Here is a 21,833-nt window from a genome sequence, read left to right on the forward strand (position 1 = left end):
TCTCGAGGAGAACCAAACAAACCGAATAGAAAAAGCGTGCCAAAAAGCCGAGAGGCAGTGACGTAGGAAGATGTCACAAGGAAAAAAACACATAGTGGTACGGGTCGTGAAAAACACACAGGGAACAAAAAGCAAAAAAGAAACGGAGCAATAAAATGGAGTGTATTGAAAATGTATGTGATGCAAAACCCTTGTTGATAAAAACGGATAGATGGTAAAAGCGTTACTGTATCAAGGCATAATATGTACAAAATCAAGGTAAATAAAGAGAGAGCTATATTACAATAATAATAGCTATTCTGTACATCAATGCTCATAGAGGTGCAGGCATATGAATATTGCACATTATAATATCATATATTGATAAGTATAAATGAGAACCCATAAGTAAAACAAACAAAGGATAAGAACAAAAAGTAAAAGCGTCTGATACAATTATAAAAACATATTAATAGTAACAACATTTCTATACTGGAATATAATGAAAAATAACTCTAATAAAACAAAAATTAATGTCTACACTGTACATAGATACTATTATAACTTCAAGCATGTCAATTTTCCATATAGTAATCTCATGTATATATTAATATGATTGGAAAAACAATAATAATAATATGACTGGAAAAACAATAAGACTGGAAAAAACATTAATGATAATAAACAATAAAAATAATAATATGACTAGAAAAAACAATAAATGGAACAAAACAGGGAAGATCAGCAGAACAAGAAATGGCTAATGTTTGCTTCCACCCTTGTGTGTTGAAGAAAGATGGCATTACATCTGGGGCTAGTAATCCTGGTAGGAATCTGGATGGGACCAGATGTCCTTGCTATATGGACCTCATCCACCTACAGACAGGAGAAACTCAGGTTGCCACAGCACTGCAATCTTCAACAGAGACCAATCTTCTTGGACAATCTGTCTCATTTTTGTCTTGCAGCTCGACTCTTGAGAGGGGGTCACATTTAAGATGAAAGGAATATGCAGACACAGTACTTACTATTGTATAATATGTCAGATAATGTTCCACTTTGGTGCATTATGCTAGGATTTTGAAAATTTTTTAATCTTGGTGTCATGAGAGGGCAGTTTCTCCGTTTATTTAATTTTCTTATCTGTATCCCGTTTTTAACAAAGTGACAGTGTCTTAGATTCTGTCTTTCTTGCAAGATGGAAGATAAAACAACAAGATAGACCTTGTAAGAAACTTAATAGATTAAAATTTCCCAGAATTTCAACATAAAATGCCTGACATGGCCGTGTTTCGCAATGGCTGCATCAGAGGCAGTAGGTCACCAGCTGATCAGCCTGGCTGGTGCAGCTGTTAAAACACTATTTATATGAGAAACTGATCCAGAATCTTGCTTGCTAAGTTTTAACAGCTTTCTGCTGACTCCATTATGCAATTCATCTTGTGTTTCTAGAGTCGTGTATTTGGTGCGACATAAGGACACACGTCAGCGCTTTGCCATGAAGAAAATCAACAAACAGAACCTGATATTGAGGAACCAGATCCAGCAGGCATTTGTGGAAAGGGACATCCTCACCTTTGCAGAGAATCCCTTTGTGGTCAGCATGTTCTGTTCCTTTGAGACCAAGCGTCATCTGTGCATGGTTATGGAATATGTAGAAGGTATATTTTGTAAAATCTGTTCTGGTGTTTTATTTTTCTTTGCAAAGCCTCCCACACTCCTCCTCTCATTTTTATCCTTTTCCCTGTCTCATATATAATCCAAGTACTACTACTACTACTACTTATCATTTGATTACAACAATAAAAATCCTACATATACAAATAACATTACTATATAAAATTAAAATACAAGCAAATATAATAATCTACTTTAGCTTTTATAAGCACCCTAAATGTGGAAACAAACCCAAAGACATCAGTCATCCCAAGTATTTATGAAATAAGCAGGTCTTCAAGCCATATGATAATTTATTCAGCAAGCTATTTCTTGTCCGGGTAAGTGCGATACTCAGCACTTAACCACCTAATCGAAACTAGATAAAGATAGGACTGTGTTTTGTGCAGTCCGATTTGTCCTGTTCACTTAGTAAGTGGTGAATATTTATTTATTTATTGCATTTGTATCCCACATTATCCCACCTCTTTGCAGGCTCAATGTGGCTTACAATTCATCATGGATACTGGAAATAGAAGTGAATAGGCTCTTAACTGCATAAGTGCTGACTCCATTCCCGGACCACCCACAAAATAGTCAGTTTTCAGTTCAGCAGGTAGTGCTGATATTCAGTGTCTCTAACTGGTTAAGTGCCACTGAATATCAGCGGATAGCCCTGCACAAGCAATTTAAATGGCTAGGAGCCCCTCCTGACCATTTAAATCACTTTGATTATTAACCTCTATAATACTAAAAGTTATTATATGTGTTAGTTATTATTTACTTTTTTGAATGTGTTTTGTTTCTTCTGGCTCACATCACAGGAGGAGATTGTGCGACATTATTAAAGAACATTGGAGCTTTGCCTGTTGATATGGCAAGGATGTACTTTGCAGAAACTGTTCTGGCTTTGGAATATCTTCACAATTATGGGATTGTGCATCGTGACCTGAAACCAGACAAGTATAACTTCATTTTGCTATACCATTAAAATGATCATTTGTTGGCATTGAAATTGAGGATTGAGCAAGGAATATTGTTACTCTAGATGGTATCAAAATTTGTACCCTTCCAGTCTCCAGATCTGCATTGTCACTGCGCCCCCCCCCCCCCCCCACAGTATCATCCCATCCAAGCACCCACCATTACTTACCTCCTTGTTCTTCCAAACCTCAGACTCTGCTGCTATTCAAACAGCATCATCTCCTCCCTGCTTGTGAGTATGATGATCTAGCATATGCCTCTAATATGAGTTCCTGTTTAAAAGTAATATTGTGTGCAAATGGTCCAACTATGAATGATTTCTGGCTTATGGCCCCATGCACAGGAAAGGAACGATGTGGCTGTTGCCCAAGGCAGAATGTCCAGATAGCAGTAGAAACTGGGGCTACTTTGCTGCTTTCAAAGAGAGAGAGGCGGCATGGAGTTTAATAGCAGGTGCTTGGAAGGAGAAATATGAGGACACAGAGGGCAGGAGGAAGGGCAACAGCATTGAAATTATTTTGTCACCCTCTACTGATTGCTGCAGTTACCAGTTCTGCTTGATAGATCACACTGACTCTGATTAAAATAGGCTTTTTATTGTGTCTTTGTAAAGCAATTGAATTCAGCACCTTTTTGTAAAGGAAATAATGTCTATGCTCTCTTTCTTGTCTAGTTGTTTAGTTCTCTTTCACTTAACCTCTTTTACCTTCCCTTTAATTCTTTCCTTTTGATGTCCTTTCTCCCTCATCTCTCCCACCTAAGAAAGAACACTAGATTTTACATTGGAATGTCACTTCTGTTCCAGAAGTGAAATATATTATTTTGTCATTTTCAACTGTCTCTCTTTTCCCAGCCTACTGATTACATCAATGGGTCACATTAAGCTAACAGACTTCGGGCTATCTAAAATTGGACTCATGAGTTTGACCACTAACCTATATGAGGGACATATTGAAAAAGATGCCAGGGAATTCCTGGATAAGCAGGTAAGCAGGAAATTGGAATCTCTCTCTAGTGACTGCCCACAGATTTGGCATGTTAGTCCTTTGTTGCTTTGATCCCTCTGTAGCAGGAGAGGAGGAGAAGTCTAGTAATTAGAGTATGGATTTGATATCCAGGGGTGCCCGGTTCAAATCACACTGCTGTTCCTTGTGATCTTGGGCAAATCACATCCCCCCATTGTCACAAAATTAGGTTGCAAGCCCTCCAGGAACCGGATGTAAGAAAATCCAAATGTATAACAGTTGTTGTCTTGCCTGTGTTCTTCGGATGTATGTTTTGGATATGGAATACTATTTTGGGGGGTAGTTCCTTACTTGACATAAGATAGATTTTGCTTTGATTTAAATAACATTTGACTGTTACTTCATTTAAAGCTAGTGCAATCTGTATATACAGACAGGGGCTGAACTTTCAAAAATCTGAGTTTTAAAGTTGTGTATCTAATGTTAGATGTATGAAACCAATTTCAAAGATAATGAGAGATCCAATCTTGTTGCTACAAATTTCCCAATGTAGATATACAGGGAGGTAGACTTAGGAGTAACGTCAGGAAGTACTTTTTTCACAGAGAGGATAGTGGGCTTTCCAGGAGATTTGGTAGAGTCAAAAACAGTGATTGAATTTAAAAATATGTGGGATAGACACAGGGGGATACCTAAATAGAAATAAGATGGAAACACAAGATGGCTGTTGAGGAGTTTTACTGGGTAAGAATAGCGGGAACTAAGGCTGAAGTTGTACAGACTTCTGCAGTTTGTGAAGACTTGGCAACTCCAGTGTTATAGATCTATTTATTGTCATATGCTGAGTAGTTAAGTGGGGAGGGGAAGATATCTTGACTGGTAAGTTGAACATTGTAAGCAAACTTGGGATGATATATGGTTATAATCAAGACTCCATAATATTTGGCTGTCTAATGTGGTTGGCATGGTAGAGACTTGCATACGAGTGTTTACATTCGAGTGGTTGTGGCCCGCACAGAGTGGCAGGTGCAGCTCTGGCCACCTTGATTGGCAGACTGGATGGACCATGCAGGTCTTTATCTGCCGTTATGTACTTTGTTGCATTGTCTAAAATGAAGTTAATTTTCAAAGGTTCAGATATTTTGTGTTACAGGTCCAGTTGAATGAAGTCTTTAATTATCATATTTAGTGTGTCTATAAATAAAAAGTCCAGTCATTTACTCCCAGGGGCAATACTGTTAACACTAGACGCCGAAAAAGCGTTTGACAGGGTTGACTGGGTGTTTCTGAAAGAGGTTATGCAGCGTATGGGTCTTGGGGATAATTTCTGCAGGTGGATAGCAGCCTTGTATGCGGCGCCAAAGGCCTGTATACAGATCAATGGCCAGTATACCTCCTTTTTTGCTATTGAACGTGGAACCAGGCAGGGCTGCCCCCTGTCGCCCCTATTGTTTGCTATATATATAGAGCCCTTGGCAGAGAGGTTACGTGGCCATCCGGAGTTTCGGGGTTTCACAGTGGGGAAGAGGGAACATCGCATGGCACTGTATGCGGATGATCTGTTGCTTTATGTGACAGATCCAGGGAAAACGTTGAAGGTGGTGGTGGATGTCCTGGGGGAATTTGAACAGTATGCGGGGTTGCGGATTAATATGGAGAAATGCAAAATATTAAGCATTTCGGTCTCCCAGGAAGAAGAAAACTGTTTGAAGCAGAGGTTTGCTTTTAAGTGGGCCGGAAGTCATATTAGGTATCTGGGGGTTTGTATTCCTAGAGATCTGAGTAGAGTCTATGGACTTAATTTGTACAGCGCTGCGTAACCCTAGTAGCGCTCTAGAAATGTTAAGTAGTAGTAGTAGTAGTAATTATGGCAAAATAGTGGAGTGCATTAGAATTGAATTATCACGGTGGAAAGGGTTGTGGCTGTCGTGGTGGGGGAGGATGGCAGTAATAAGGATGAACGTCTTGCCTAGGCTGTTGTTTCTGTTTCAGTGTTTGCCGGTGGCGGTCCCCAAGCGGGAGATGCAGCAATTACAACGCCAGATATTGCAATTTGTATGGGATGGAAAACATCCCCGGTTAGCGGGAAGGGTGATATGGGGAGAGATTGAAAGAGGGGGTAGAGCAATGCCTCGGATTGAGTGGTATTATCAGGCTGCTCAGATCAAGATTGTGCTGGAGTGGGAAGGGGGCAGGCTTAAGCCAACAGGTCAAGTGGAACAATCGTACTTCCCACATAGGGGTTTAAAATTGTTACTATGGACCACTGAGGGATTGGGGGGGGGGGTGTTGGTGGGCGTGGATAACTCATATCTTAGGCACATTTTGACTGTATGGGAGGAGTTTCGGAGAAAGTGGGGACAGGGAGATGGGGTCTCCACTAGTGCGGGGATAAGATGGGAGCCGAAGTTCGGGGCAGGGAAGGATAATCGGGTTTTTGTGCGATGGGATCACTTGGGCCTTTCGAGTTTTTGAGATGTGCTCCAAGGGGCCCAGATTAAGAGCTTTGAGGAATTGAGGTTACAATATGGATTCTCCGAGGACAAGCAGGCTGCTTGTTCTCACGACTGGGTTGACGTCCACGGCAGCCCCCACCAACCGGAACAAAACTTCGCGGGCGGTCCCGCACGCAGGGCACGCCCACCGCGCATACGCGGCCGTCTTCCCGCCCGTGCGTGACCGTTCCCGCTCAGTCTTTTCTTTTCCGCGCTGGAGAGAGCCGTGTTCGTCTCTCTCTCTCTGTCAGCCCCGGAAACCGGATCGCGCTTTCGCCGCGAATTTTCTCTTTTTTTCTCGTGGTTCTCCATTTTTTCTATTTAGTTAAAAAAAAACAAAAAAAACCCGCTGAACTTTGGTTTTTCCCTCATCTCTTAGCCGGGGCGTCGCGTTGCGGCCTTGTGGCCGCGCGGTCGATTTATTTTCGAGGTGTGAATTTTACCGCCACCATCGACGACTTTGATTTCGCCGACGCGATTTTTCCATCGATGTCCTCGAAGGTCCCGAGTGGATTTAAAAAGTGTGGTCGGTGCGGCCGGCATATCTCGCAGACCGACACTCACGCTTGGTGCCCCACCGAGGCCTCGGTGCCTTGACGTCGAGCCGGGCCCGGTTGAGGACTGAGCTGCACGAGCTCATGTCCGACACCGAGGAAGAGGCCTCGTGGGGGGAGGAGGAGGACCCCAGATATTTCTCCTCAGAGGAGTCTGTGGGCCTTCCCTCCGACCCCACTCCTTCACCAGAGAGAAAGCTCTCGCCACCTGAGAGCCTCTCCTTTGTTAGGGATATGTCTATTTGCATTCCCTTTCCCGTGGTCTCTGTGGATGAGCCGAGGGCTGAGATGCTCGAGGTCCTCGACTATCCATCACCACCTAGAGAGTCCTCCACGGTACCGTTGCACAATGTCCTCAAAGAGACACTGCTTCGGAACTGGTTGAGACCACTATCTAATCCCACCATCCCCAAGAAAGCAGAGTCCCAATACAGAATCTACTCGGACCCAGAGTTAATGCGGCCCCAATTGCCTCATGACTCGGCGGTCGTGGACTCTGCTCTCAAGAGGGCACGGAGTTCGAGGGATACCGCCTCAGCGCCCCCGGGGCGGGAGTCTCGCACTCTGGACTCGTTTGGGAGGAAGGCCTACCAATCTTCCATGCTCGTGACCCGCATCCAGTCTTACAAGCTCTACACGAGCATCCACATGCGGAATAATGTGAAGCAACTGGCGGACCTGGTTGACAAGCTCCCACCGGAGCAGTCCAGGCCTTTTCAGGAGGTGGTCAGGCAGCTGAAGGCGTGCAGAAAGTTCCTGTCCAGGGGTATATATGACACCTGCGACGTGGCATCTCGTGCTGCGGCCCAAGGTATAGTGATGCGCAGGCTGTCATGGCTGCGTGCCTCTGACCTGGACAACCGCACCCAACAGAGACTGGCCGATGTCCCTTGCCGGGGGGATAATATTTTTGGCGAGAAGGTCGAGCAGCTGGTGGACCAACTGCATCAGCGGGAAACCGCCCTCGACAAGCTCTCCCATCGGGCGCCTTCAGCATCCACCTCAGCAGGTGGACGTTTTTCCCGGGCCCGGCAGGCTGCGCCCTATGCCTTTACCAAGCGTAGGTACACCCAGCCGGCCCGAAGGCCTCGTCGGGGACAGTCCCAGCGCGCTCGTTCTCGTCAACAGCGTGCGCCTAAGCAGCCCCCTGCGCCTCCACAGCAAAAGCCGGGGACGGGCTTTTGACTGGATCCATGGGAACATAGCCGCCCTCAAAGTGTCCGTACCGGACGATATGCCGGTCGGAGGGAGGTTAAAATTTTTTCACCAAAGGTGGCCTCTCATAACCTCCGACCAGTGGGTTCTCCAAATAGTGCGGTGCGGATACGCCCTGAATTTGGCCTCCCCTCCACCAAATTGTCCTCCGGGAGCTCAATCCTTCAGCTCCCATCACAAGCAGGTACTTGCAGAGGAACTCTCCGCCCTTCTCAGCGCCAATGCGGTCAAGCCCGTACCACCCGGGCAGGAAGGGCACGGATTCTATTCCAGGTACTTCCTTGTGGAAAAGAAAACAGGGGGGATGCGTCCCATCCTAGACCTGAGAGGCCTGAACAAATTCCTGGTCAAAGAAAAGTTCAGGATGCTTTCCTTGGGCACCCTTCTGCCAATGATTCAGAAAAACGATTGGCTATGTTCCCTGGATTTAAAGGACGCATACACTCACATCCCGATACTGCCAGCTCACAGACAGTATCTCAGATTCCGCCTGGGCACACGGCACTTTCAGTATTGTGTGCTGCCCTTTGGGCTCGCCTCTGCCCCATGGGTGTTTACAAAGTGCCTCGTGGTGGTAGCGGCGTATCTACGCAAGCTGGGGGTGCACGTGTTCCCATATCTCGACGATTGGCTGGTCAAGAACACCTCGGTGGCAGGAGCTCTCCGGTCCATGCAGTGCACTATTCACCTCCTGGAGCTGCTGGGGTTTGTGATAAATTACTCAAAGTCCCATCTCCAGCCAGCCCAGTCTCTGGAATTCATAGGAGCTCTGCTGAATACCCAGATGGCTCAGGCCTTCCTTCCCGAAGCGAGGGCCAACAACCTCCTGGCCCTGGCTTCCCAGACCAGAGCGTCTCAGCAGATCACAGCTCGGCAGATGTTGAGACTTCTGGGTCTTATGGCCTCCACAGTTCATGTGACTCCCATGGCTCGTCTTCACATGAGATCTGCTCAATGGACCCGGTTTCAAGCCACCGGGAATCTAGAAGATGTCATCCGCCTCTCCACCAGTTGCCGCACTTCACTGCACTGGTGGACCATTCGGACCAATTTGACCCTGGGACGTCCATTCCAAATTCCACAGCCCACGAAGGTGCTGACGACGGATGCATCTCGCCTGGGGTGGGGAGCTCATGTCGATGGGCTTCACACCCAGGGACTGTGGTCCCTCCAGGAAAAGGATCTTCAGATCAACCTCCTGGAGGTCCGAGCAATCTGGAACGCACTGAAGGCTTTCAGAGATCGGCTGTCCTGTCAAATTATCCAAATTCGGACAGACAATCAGGTTGCAATGTATTACATCAACAAGCAGGGGGGCACCGGATCTCGCCCCCTGTGTCAGGAAGCCGTCGGGATGTGGCGTTGGGCTTGCCACTTCGGCATGCTCCTCCAAGCCACATACCTGGCAGGCGTAAACAACAGTGTGGCCGACAGACTGAGCAGAGTCATGCAACCGCACGAGTGGTCGCTCCATTCCAGAGTGGTACGCAAGATCTTCCGAGAGTGGGGCACCCCCTCGGTGGACCTTTTCGCCTCTCGGACCAACCACAAGCTGCCTCTGTTCTGTTCCAGACTTCAGACACACGGCAGGCTAGCGTTGGATGCCTTTCTCCTTCATTGGGGGACCGGCCTCCTGTATGCTTATCCTCCCATACCTTTGGTGGGGAAGACCTTACTGAAGCTCAAGCAAGACCGCGGCACCATGATTCTGATCGCGCCCTTTTGGCCCCGTCAGATCTGGTTCCCTCTTCTTCTGGAGTTGTCCTCCGAAGAACCGTGGAGATTGGAGTGTTTTCCGACTCTCATTTCGCAGAACGACGGAGCGTTGCTGCACCCCAACCTTCAGTCTCTGGCTCTCATGGCCTGGATGTAGAGGGCGTAGACTTCACTGCGTTGGGTCTGTCTGAGGGTGTCTCCCGTGTCTTGCTTGCCTCTAGGAAGGATTCCACTAAAAAGAGTTACTTTTTCAAGTGGAGGAGGTTTGTCATTTGGTGTGAGAGCAAGGCCCTAGAACCTCGTTCTTGCCCTGCACAGAACCTGCTTGAATACCTTCTGCACTTATCAGAGTCTGGCCTCAAGACCAACTCAGTAAGGAATCACCTTAGTGCGATTAGTGCTTACCATTATCGTGTGGAAGGTAAAGCCATCTCTGGAGAGCCTTTAGTTGTTCGATTCATGAGAGGCTTGCTTTTGTCAAAGCCCCCTATCAAGCCTCCTGCAGTGTCATGGGATTTCAACGTCGTCCTCACCCAGCTGATGAAACCTCCTTTTGAGCCACTGAATACCTGCCATCTGAAGTACTTGACTTGGAAGGTCATTTTCTGGGTGGCAGTTACTTCAGCTCGTAGGGTCAGTGAGCTTCAAGCCCTGGTAGCTCTTGCTCCGTATACCAAATTTCATCACAACAGAGTAGTGCTCCGCACCCACCCAAAGTTCCTGCCGAAGGTGGTGTTGGAGTTCCATCTTAACCAGTCAATTGTCTTGCCAACATTCTTTCCCAGACCGCATACCCGCTCTGCTGAACGTCAGTTGCACACATTGGACTGCAAGAGAGCATTGGCCTTCTACTTGGAGCGGACACAGCCCCACAGACAGTCCGCCCAATTGTTTGTTTATTTCGACCCTAACAGGATAGGGGTCGCTGTCGGGAAACGCACCATCTCCAATTGGCTAGCAGATTGCATTTCCTTCACTTATGCCCAGGCTGGGCTGACTGTAGAGGGCCATGTCACGGCTCATAGTGTCAGAGCCATGGCAGCGTCGGTGGCTCACTTGAAGTCAGCCACTATTGAAGAGATTTGCAAGGCTGCGACGTGGTCATCTGTCCACACATTCACATCACATTACTGCCTCCAGCAGGATACCCGACGCGACAGTCGGTTCGGGCAGTCGGTGCTGCAGAATCTGTTTGGGGTGTAAATCCAACTCCACCCTCCAGGACCCGAATTTATTCTGGTCAGGCTGCACTCTCAGTTAGTTGTTCTTCGTAGGTCAATTTCTGTTATGACCTCGCCGTTGCGAGTTTCAATTGACCTGGGTTCTTGTTTTGAGTGAGCCTGAGAGCTAGGGATACCCCAGTCGTGAGAACAAGCAGCCTGCTTGTCCTCGGAGAAAGTGAATGATACATACCTGTAGCAGGTGTTCTCCGAGGACAGCAGGCTGATTGTTCTCACCTACCCTCCCTCCTCCCCTTTGGAGTTGCGTTTGATCATTTTTGCTTCTCATTCAACTGAGCGGGAACGGTCACGCACGGGCGGGAAGACGGCCGCACATGCGCGGTGGGCGTGCCCTGCGTGCGGGACCGCCCGCGATGTTTTGTTGCGGTTGGTGGGGGCTGCCGTGGACATCAACCCAGTCGTGAGAACAATCAGCCTGCTGTCCTCGGAGAACACCTGCTACAGGTATGTATCATTCACTCTCCCTGAAGGAGATTGTTTTTCATACTTACAGATTAAGTATTTTATGGGAGCGATGGGATGGAGGGGGGCAGCCCTCAGGATAAGGAGAGCTTGGAGAATTTATGGGGTATATTACGGAGGGTGCCTAGATCCATCTCGGTGCTATACAAATTTATGAGAGGCAGTGACCCTGCCCCCTTTCGCTTCAAGGGAGCATGGGAATCAGACTTAAATTGCTGCTTCAATGATCAGGAATGGGAGAGGATATGTGGGGAGGTTCAAAAGGCCTCCACGTGCGCTCTAGTGCAAGAGAATGCATACAAGGTGCTATTGAGGTGGTATTGCACTCCTGAGAGAATTAGGGGTATGTACCCTAATGCTTCTGACCGGTGCTGGAGATGTGGTAAAGACAAGGGCTCATTTCTGCACATTTGGTGGTCCTGTCCCCGGTTGATACCGTTTTGGGAGGCAGTGATGAAAGCATTGGTAAGAATGTTTGGAGATTCCATGGTGTGCAGTCCACAGGTGTGCTTGCTGGGGATGTATAATGACAGTGACTTATGGGAACGGAGCAAAATGTTACGTTGGGGTCTGGCGGCAGCAAAATGCCTGATAGCTCGGAAGTGGCGAGTTACTGGCCCTCCTTCCTTGGGGGATTGGAAAGCAAAATTAGAACAACTCATAGCTATGGAACGCTTAACGGCATACCGTAGAGATGGGGAGCTACGGCGCAAGAGAGGATGGTCTCAACTGCAAGAATGGGTGGGGACAATCAAACTTTGATAGGAACAGGTGATAGTTGGGGAGGGGGGAGGAAGGAAGGGAGGGAGGGAGGGGGTGGTATGGAAGGGAGGAACGGAAGAGGAGGGCTAGAGGGGGAAGTGAGGCAATTATATGCTTGAACAAATTTAAGGGGGTAGGACAGAGCTGAGGGTGTAGACCCTTGTTTATAGTGATTGGGAGTTGATAGTTCAGTTTTCACCATAAGGGTGACTGGGTTGTTGTTTTGTTCTTTTCTGTTATATTATATGGATGTCCAATATTTTAGGTCAACTTGGCATTATCTGTACTGTCTTGAATGTTGCAAGTTGCTTCATTAATAAAAATATTTAAAGTGAAAAAAAAAAGTCCAGTCATTTATCTAGGAATAAATTTTTGTCAGAAACTACCCAGTAGAATCAAAACTTATATGGATAGTAGATAATTCTCACATTAGTAAATTTTCAGCCAGCTAAAAGTGGACACACACTTCAACAATGTAAATAATGCACAAAGAGAAGTTCTGGAGATGTAACTGAAGCTGGGGAATGAAACTATGTCTATATATTAAAAGTGTCCAAGATGGGGCTAGCTCAGTAGCAGTGCCACATATGGCCTTGTATAGGGACAAACTTTCAGTTTTCACCCCAAGTCTAGCAAAATTGTGGATACTAGAGACAGTATTTGGAGTCTCTGGTGAAAAAGGAGTTATAATCATCTTGTATCGGCGACACACTGAATTCAGAGCTAAAACAGGTTGAATTGAAATGTTTAATAAGAGGCTTGATATACCACCTTTCTTAAAAGAAAATCAGAGCTGTGTACAATCAGTAAACAAATCAGAAGGGGAAAGGAACTACATTAATATAGGAGAGGTCAGAAAGCATGGAGGAGGAGAGAAAGAGGGGGAAAAAAAGGAAGGCCTGATGAACAGCACCCAACAGCCTAAGACTAGGTGGTAAAAGCAGTAGAAGATAAATGGGTCTTGAGTATTGACCTAAACCTAAGATAAGATTGCTCGGATCTGATCGCAGGGGGCAACATGTTCCAGAGAGCAGGGCCCTACAGAAGAAGACCGAGTGCCTTGTGGATTCCAGGTAGGAACAGTAAAAGGGTGGGGCAGAAAATTGGATGGAGGAGGAAGATCGAAGTGAGCGGGAAGGGATATAAGGAGTGATAACTGATGAGAGGTAAACCAGGGAAATTCAGTAAAGAACCTTAAGGACCATGGTCAGGATTTTATGCTGAACGCAAAACAGAATAGGCAACCAGTGGTATGGAGCAAAGAGAGGAGTGACTCAGTCGAAGTGGTGAGCACATGCAAGAAGACGTATAGCAGTATTTTGAATGTAATCTTTTTATGGAAAAAAGCAGAAGATTAGAGAAGGTGATATTGCAGTAGTCCAAGGGGGAGGTGACATGAGCATAGAGCAACTCGTAGCATCAGTCATCACCATGGCAGTCCAAGCTCCAGGGTTCAGAAAATGTCCATGTAAAGCAAGGATATCAGCTACAGAGATCTAAGTGGTCTGCTGCTGCTGCCTAGGACTCAACCACAATGTCCTCAAGTAAGTGTGCACCCTGTGAGCAGATGTCCCACAGGACCAAAGATGGAGACCCTCCTTTTCCCAGTACCTTATAGAGGTGAGGTAAGTAGACAGGCAGCAAATGGCACCCTTCAGAGAACTGGTAGAACATCGGTGAGAAGAACCACTTCACCTCCCAGAACAAGGCTTCATCCATAGGAGCTGTTGCTGAGAACCAGCACAGGAAATGCATCAAATTGGAGCACATGAAATGTAGAACCCACACTGTCATCTTTTGTACAGAGCCCAGGTGCCCCATAAGTATAAAAGTTTAGCATTGCTGGTGCCAGGGAAACACAGGAAAGCTTCAGTACCAATGAAATGACATCTCGTGAAAACGCTACAAAACCAGGTATCTTAATGCTAGAGATGTACACTCCCTCTCCAGGACCTGCACACAGGCGCATAAAACACAGAGGTGTATTTGTAGTGGCACAGAACCATTATTCAGGATGGACTGGAAGCAGTTTCCTCAACTAAATGAAAAATGTCTTCAGTGACCTGTTCCCAGTTAGGTTGGAAGAATCCTTCCAAATCATCTCGAAGTGTGCTTGTGACGAGACTCTCTATTCCAGGGCATCTGGAAGTCAAATTTATAACAGGCACCTAGATTAAGAGGGCAACAAGGCACCTACTTGAGGCACTATTTTATGAAGTCACATGAAATACTGGCATGAGTGGTATTCATCCTAGAGTACTGATAGAACTGAAAAATGAGTTTGCGAAGCTACTGCTAGTAATATGCAATTTATCCTTAAAATCGAGCGTGGTAACGGAAGATTGGAGGGTGGCCAATGTAACGCCCATTTTTTAAAAAGGTTCCAGGGGAGATCCGGGAAATTATAGACCGGTGAGTCTGACGTCGGTGCCGGGGAAAATGGTAGAGGCTATTATTAAAAACAAAATTACAGAGCACATCCGAGGACATGGGATTACTGAGACCGAGTCAGCCCGGCTTTTGTGTGGGGAAATCTTGCCTGACCAATTTACTTCAATTCTTTGAAGGAGTAAACAAACATGTGGACAAAGGGGAGCCGGTTGATATTGTGTATCTGGATTTTCAAAAGGCGTTTGACAAGGTACCTCATGAAAGGCTACAGAGGAAATTGGAGGGTCATGGGATAGGAGGAAACGTCCTATTGTGGATTAAAAACTGGTTGAAGGATAGGAAACAGAGAGTGGGGTTAAATGGGCAGTATTCACAATGGAGAAGGGTAGTTAGTGGGGTTCCTCAGGGGTCTGTGCTAGGACCTCTGCTTTTTAATATATTTATAAATGATTTAGAGATGGGAGTAACTAGCGAGGTAATTAAATTTGCTGATGACACAAAGTTATTCAAAGTCGTTAACTCGTGACAGGATTGTGAAAAATTACAGAAGGAGCTTACGAGACTGGGAGACTGGGCGGCTAAATGGCAGATGACGTTAAATTTGAGCAAGTGCAAGGTGATGCATGTGGGAAAAAAGAACCCGAATTATAGCTACGTCATGCAAGGTTACACATTAGGAGTTACGGACCAAGAAAGGGATCTGGGTGTCATCATCGATAATACACTGAAACCTTCTGGTCAGTGTGCTGCTGCGGCTCGGAGAGCGAATAGAATGTTGGGTATTATTAGGAAAGGAATGGAAAACAGGTGTGAGGATGTCATAATGCCATTATATCGCTCCATGGTGCGACCGCACCTTGAGTATTGTGTTCAATTCTGGTCGCCGCATCTGAAGAAAAATATAGTGGAATTGGAAAAGGTGCAGCGAAGGGCGACTAAAATGATAGCGGGGATGGGACGACTTCCCTATGAAGAAAGACTAAGGAGGCTAGGGCTTTTCAGCTTGGAGAAGAGACGGCTGAGGGGAGACATGATAAAGGTATATAAAATAATGAGTGGAGTGGAACAGGTGGATGTGAAGCGTCTGTTCATGCTTTCCAAAAATACTAGGACTAGGGGGCATGTGATGAAACTACAGTGTAGTAAATTTAAAACAAATCGGAGAAAATTTTCTTCACCCAACGCGTAATTAAACACTGGAATTCATTGCTGGAGAACGTGGTGAAGGTGGTTAGCTTGGCAGAGTTTAAAAGGGGGTTAGACGGTTTCCTAAAGGACAAGTCCATAAACCGCTACTAAATGGACTTGGGAAAAATCCACAATTCCGGGAATAACATGTATAGAATGTTTGTACGTTTGGGGAGCTTGCCAGGTGCCCTTGGCGTGGATTGGCCGCTGTCGTGGACAGGATGCTGGGCTCGATGGACCCTTGGTCTTTTCCCAGTGTGGCATTACTTATGTACTTATGTAGAAATTACACCTACATTAAACACCTGCTATGTAGCAGGTGTAAGGGTCTATACTTAGACTGGGCTAATATGTTTATAGATTAGTATATTTTGTGATTTCTGTGTGTACTTGCAAACTCCGCCTGTATAAATGCCTATCAGCAAAATGCGCACCATAATATCATTGTATGGATTTTTACACTGGTCAGTGTTTTATAGGAGCCCATTTACATGCATAAATCAGTGCCCAGGTCCTGCCAAACCACAGAAGTGGCAAATCCATTCAAAGGAAGTGCCATCCACAAGCACATAGCTCTTAAGTAGATGTTCCACAAAAAGAAGAGGACATCTGTTGTCGAGCCATCTTATTACAGACTGGATGTCCCAGGCTCTGTGATGTGATCCACTCATACTCACATGGAGTCTTTCCAACCATTGCAATACCTGTGTCTCCTTGTCGGCTGTGGAGCCAAAGTATTCTCTCTCCACCCTCATAGTAAGGGGTCAAGGAGGGAATCTTTGTACCAGATAAACCTAATAGAAAGAAGTGTGATTTTCAAAACGGAGTCTTCTCCATTTTTGCTTTTTGAAAAGTATGTCTGTTTAATCAGATAAGCAAGAAGCCATATTGTAAATATAGTGCAGCATAGGTCTACCAGCACTATAGGACTGATAGTAGTAAATAATGAGGGACAGGTTCATACTCTCTCTGTATCAAAGAGGGCAATATCGCCAAATGGTTTAGTTTTGCTTATCCCATGAATCTTAAGTCAAGGTGTATGGAGTATGATATCAGTCTCTACTACTACTACTACTTAACATTTCTAGAGCACTACTAGGGTTACGCAGCACTGTACAGTCTCAAATTTACTGCACCATAGTACTTATTTTGTATCAAAGAGGCCTTCCTTTTAAAGTTCATAAGATGTAATATGTATAGGCAAACTATCTCAATGTGATTGAAAATTCTGTTTAATTAAGCCTCTGGCACACAAAGTGATGGGAGATATTTCTGTATCTTTCTGTATCTTCTCTCTCCCCATATGATGCACAAAGTAATAGTTTGAGACTGACATCTCTATGGTCCATGCTGTCTTAATGGTTTTTCTCTTTTACTACTAAAGCTTTAAGAACCTGGCAGTGATTCATCTTGCTGCGATTACCTTAACAGTGACCTATCTTCCAAGAGCACTAACTAGGATGGTGAACACATTCGGCTGGATCATGGAACCTCGTGAATAGGCACCAATCATCAGCTGATTGCCTGTTTCAATGATTATTATTATTATTTGTTACATTTGTATTCCACATTTTCCCACCTTCTGCAGGCTCAATGTGGCTTACATATAACCGTTAACGGCGTTACCGATTACGATCTGAACAAATACATGGTATGAATGAATACAAAGTGATATTGTGGTGTAATGGGGTACATATATAGTAGGTAAAGTTGGGGGAACTTATAGAGGAAAAGGGGGAAGAAGAGTCAGGTAATGTTCGTTACGGTCTTTGGTTGCATTGTGTCGCAGGTGAACAGGCATTTTTATGTTGGGTCGGTGGGGTATGCTCTTCTGAACAGGTCTGTCTTTAGTGCTTTCCGAAAATTTATGTGGAGCGTAGTTTTAATTGCTTTTGGCAATGCGTTCCCTAGTTGTGCGCTTAGGTAGGAAAAGCTGGTTGCATAGGTGGATTTATATTTGAGTCCTTTGCTGCTTGGGTAGTGGAGGTTTAGGTATGATCGTGCATATTTTGTGGTCTGTCATGTATCCCGGTGACTCGCAGTAAATAATTTTATGAACAGTCGTGCAGATTTTGAAAGTGATACGTTCTTTGATTGGTAGTCAGTGCAGTTTTTCTCTGAGTGGTTTGGCGCTGTCAAAACGTGTTTTTCCAAATATAAGCCTGGCTGCTGTGTTTTGGGTGGTTTGGAGTTTTTTTATGATTTGATCCTTGCATCCGGCATAGATTCCATTACAATAATCTGCGTGGCTTAGTACCATGAACTGTACCAGGCTACGAAATATTTCCCTCGGGAAGAATGGTTTTATGTGTTTGAGTTTCCACATTGAGAGAAACATTTTCTTTATGGTGGATTTCACTTGGGTCTCTAGTGATAGGTTACGGTCTATTGTTACTCTGAGAATTTTCAGACTGTCTGAGATAGGGAGGGTGTGTCCTGGGATGTTAATGTTTGTGGGTTTGTATGTATTGTATTGGAATGAGATGATGAGACAGTGTGTTTTTTTCTGTATTGAGATTTAGTTGGAATGCATTTGCCCATGAGTTCATTATGTTTAGGCTTAACTTGATTTCGTTGGTGATTTCCGCTAGATCATGTTTGTATGGGATGTATAATGTAACGTCACCAGCGTCGATAAATGGGTTGAGGTCTTGGGTGGATAGGGTCTTGGCTAGTGGAGTCATCATGATGGGCACTCCCAGATATGGATCAGTTTACAGTGGAAGATAACACCAAACTTCCTTGCTTTTGCTCTAACAACCAAGCTAATTCAGACTGGTCACTGGTATATTTTATGGATTAAGGAATTTTCTTCTATATGTAACATAATAAATGACGACAGATAAAGACCTGAATGGTCCGTCCAGTCTGCCCAACAGTCACACTCATTATCAATTCATGATTAATCAACAATGAATTTGATATTATATACTTTATCACGAGTCTTTCTTTGGCGTTTCCAGGACATAGACCGTAGAAGTCTGTCCGGCTGTGTCCTAATGTTCCATCTACTGGAGTTGCTATCAAAGCTTACTGTAGCCTATCCAAATCCATCTTGTCATTTGCAGGACCCAGACCGTAAAAGTCTGCCCAGCACTGTCCTCTGTTCCAGCTACTGAAGTTGCCTTTAAAGCCCTTTCCAGCCTATCCTAAACTGGATTGCCATATACAGACACAGACCTACAAAGCCTGGCACCAGCCTTAATTCTTCATAGCCGGAGTAGCTGTCCAAGTATCACTCACACATCCACCCCCTGCAGCCATTTAAGGTTTTTTTTTTTTGTTTGTTTCATACCATCTATTTTCTAAATAGGGTTCTTCTATGTTCATCCCATGCCTTTTTGAATTCTGTCATCGTTTTTGTCTCTACCACCTCCCTCAGGAGGGCAATCCAAGCATCATCCACCCTCTCCGTGAAAAAGAATTTGCTTGTATTCTTCCTACCACCCCGCAACCTCAGTTCATGTCCTCTAGTTTTACCATTCCCCCTTCTCTGGAAGAGATTTGTTTCTATAATAATACCTTTCAAGTATTTAAACATCTGTATCATATCTCCCCTGTCCCTTCTTTTCTCTAGGCAATACATATTCAGGTCTAGTCTCTTCTCATATGTCTTATGGTGCAGGCGCCATATCATTTTTGTCGCCTTCCTCTGGACTATTTTTAGTCTTTTTGTATCCCTTTTTTTTATATCTCTTATATGCCTTTCCACCCATTCCACTTGCCAGCACTTTCCTGAAGGTGAAACAGGGCAGGGCAGAATTATCTTCATAGGCCCCTTGTCATATATGATAGGTTTCCTTATTTCTTCGATCTTTTAGTTGAACCACCAAGGGGTTTTCAGGGCTTCACAGAATCAGATAAAGACACTTCATCCAAATTTCTAGCTAGTGGCACTTCATCCAAATTTCTGGCGAGTGCTGATAGCATGGATACTGAACTCTGTTTGGTGGTTTCCTTTTTTCTACCTCCAAAAGTGGAAGTTGTAAGGATTCAGATGGAAAATATTTTTCTCCGGGGACAAGCAATTCTCACATGTGGATGACGTCATCCATGGAGCCCATCCGGACACTGCCAAGTGCCCTATCACTTTAAGTCTTTGACGCAATGCCCCCACTGTTCATGCATGGAGGCACCTTCCCACCTGACACTCAAGGTCAGGACCAGCAGTCTATTGTTTTCTGCGGAGCAGAGAGGCTGACTTTTTAATTTCTCCTCAACGTGTCAGAATTTTGCCTTTTTAATGCCTTCCTTTTTTTGGCAAATATCCAAACCAGGACAAAAAGTTACCAAAATTGGAAAATAATAATCACAGCAAAGGCTACCCCAAGAGTATTAGTGTATGTTCAAATTTTTTAAGAATACCCTCAGAATTTCCACTCAGTACTGCAAGTGATAATATCACTGCCTGGTGGTTCAGGCAGTGATATTATCACTTGCAGTACTGAGTGGAAATTCTGAGGGTATTCTTAAAAAATTAAAAAAATTTGAACATACTCTAATACTCTTGGGTAGCCTTTGCTGTGATTATTATTTTCCAATTTTGGTAACTTTTTGTCCTGGTTTGGATATTTGTTATATTTTTATACCAGAGACTGAAGGATTTTTTTTGTATTAGTTCCCTTTTTTGGAACATTTTTTTCTTCATATTCTTCTTTTCTCAGTATTTTACCTCCATGTCAGTAAGAGTGTCAAGTAGCTTTAAGAAATGTATTTGATGCAATAGGACTATTTCAGGCACAGACCCCTATAACTGATGTGTTCAGTGCATGGGTCCAGAGCACCGGGCATACAATAGTCTTCCTCTGCATGCAAGCAAAGGACCCTTAAAGCCCACAGAGTCAGGTTCTGCATCAACATCCACATCAAGTATGGCAAGGGATTCGGTACTCAACGAGGAACCTGCATCAATATCAACATTGGGTGCACCAACACAGCATCAAGAAGATTTGATGTCAGACTTGATACCACATACCCATAAGGACTTCACATCCACATCATCAGTGCCATGTGCAACGAGAGACTTCCAGAGTAAGAAACCTAGGAAGCATCACCATCATTCTCCTTACAGGCATGCTGCCCACACCTCGATGCATGGGAGGCATCCATGCAGCAGTGATCACCCTCCTTCTCTCCAGCTCATTTCTTACGAAGAGCCTTTGAGGTCTTTGAGATCTCCTATGCCTGCATAGGCTATAAATCAGGCTGTGTCCACTCCACTTTCCCAGCCGATAACTATGCCAACTCTTCATTAGGAAGTCTGGGCTATGCTCAAGGAGGAGCTTTTAAGGCTATTACGTTCACAGGTGTGTGCCAGCCTCAGCCTAATCTGTCAATACATCAGAGAGACAGTCATGGAAGAGGTCCTGCATGCCAGCTCGATGGTGACCACCCAGTGCAGCACAAGCCTGACCAACGCATGGTTCGACATCGTCAGAAGAACTTTCTCCAACTTCGGAGACTCATCTTACTCGGTGCACCTCAACACAGAGCTGGCGCTCTCATTGACACTCTTCCATGTACTTCACATGAACAGTACTTTGAAGGGTCAGACTCAGACCTCTCCTGTGAGACGGATCAAGACCCACAGGACCTCTTAGCTAAGGAGTCCTATGGCATTCCATGTGATCCTTCTACGCCACCTGAGAGACATAGGTCTCCTCCAGAAAGTATATCTTTTTCTGACTTTGTCCATGAGATGGCTCAAGCCATACCTTTCAAATTAGAAACAAAAGAAGAACCTCGCTCAGAACTTGTTGAAGTTCTAGATTGACTCTCTTCTTGGAGAAAGTATCAGTGTTCTACTTCATTCAGTTATGAGAAATATACTTTACTCAGAAACTGGGAGACTCCATTTTTAACTAATTTCCACCTTTTCCCCATAGTTTTAAACTGAAACTTTCTCTAGAGGTAGAAACTTATCAGCCAAGAGTATTAAAAAGGATAGTAGCAAGGCTCAAACTTTATTCTAAAGTAAAGTTATTTTCTGTTCATTGCCTGCTGGAGAGGTAGCACTGCTACTGACCTGAATTAGATGTTAATTAAGGTGTGAGGAAGTAGAATATTTGCAAAGATTACGAAGGACAATCTGATTACTGGGTTAGCTTCAAAGGGTTTGTTTGAAGCAGTCTCATTAGAATCCAAACTATATAGAGAGGAAAGGTCCCACTTAATTTTTTTCTGAGAAGTTCTGAGAGAAGAGGACATATTCTGGATAAGTGTACA

At 44.8% G+C, this 21,833-nt stretch overlaps 1 protein-coding gene across 1 annotated transcript in view; it reads left to right on the plus strand.

Moving 5' to 3' along the window:
* MAST2 (microtubule associated serine/threonine kinase 2) overlaps positions 1-21,833 on the plus strand; it is a 624,140-nt gene that overhangs the window by 477,050 nt on the left and 125,257 nt on the right. The window contains exons 16-18 of the mRNA XM_030208366.1: positions 1,432-1,640; positions 2,460-2,598; positions 3,473-3,605. Coding sequence (XP_030064226.1) covers positions 1,432-1,640; positions 2,460-2,598; positions 3,473-3,605 — 481 coding nt within the window. The remainder of the gene's footprint in view (positions 1-1,431; positions 1,641-2,459; positions 2,599-3,472; positions 3,606-21,833) is intronic.

This window comes from Microcaecilia unicolor, chromosome 6, assembly GCF_901765095.1.
Source record: "Microcaecilia unicolor chromosome 6, aMicUni1.1, whole genome shotgun sequence".
In the NCBI taxonomy this organism is placed as follows: Eukaryota; Metazoa; Chordata; class Amphibia; order Gymnophiona; family Siphonopidae; genus Microcaecilia; species Microcaecilia unicolor.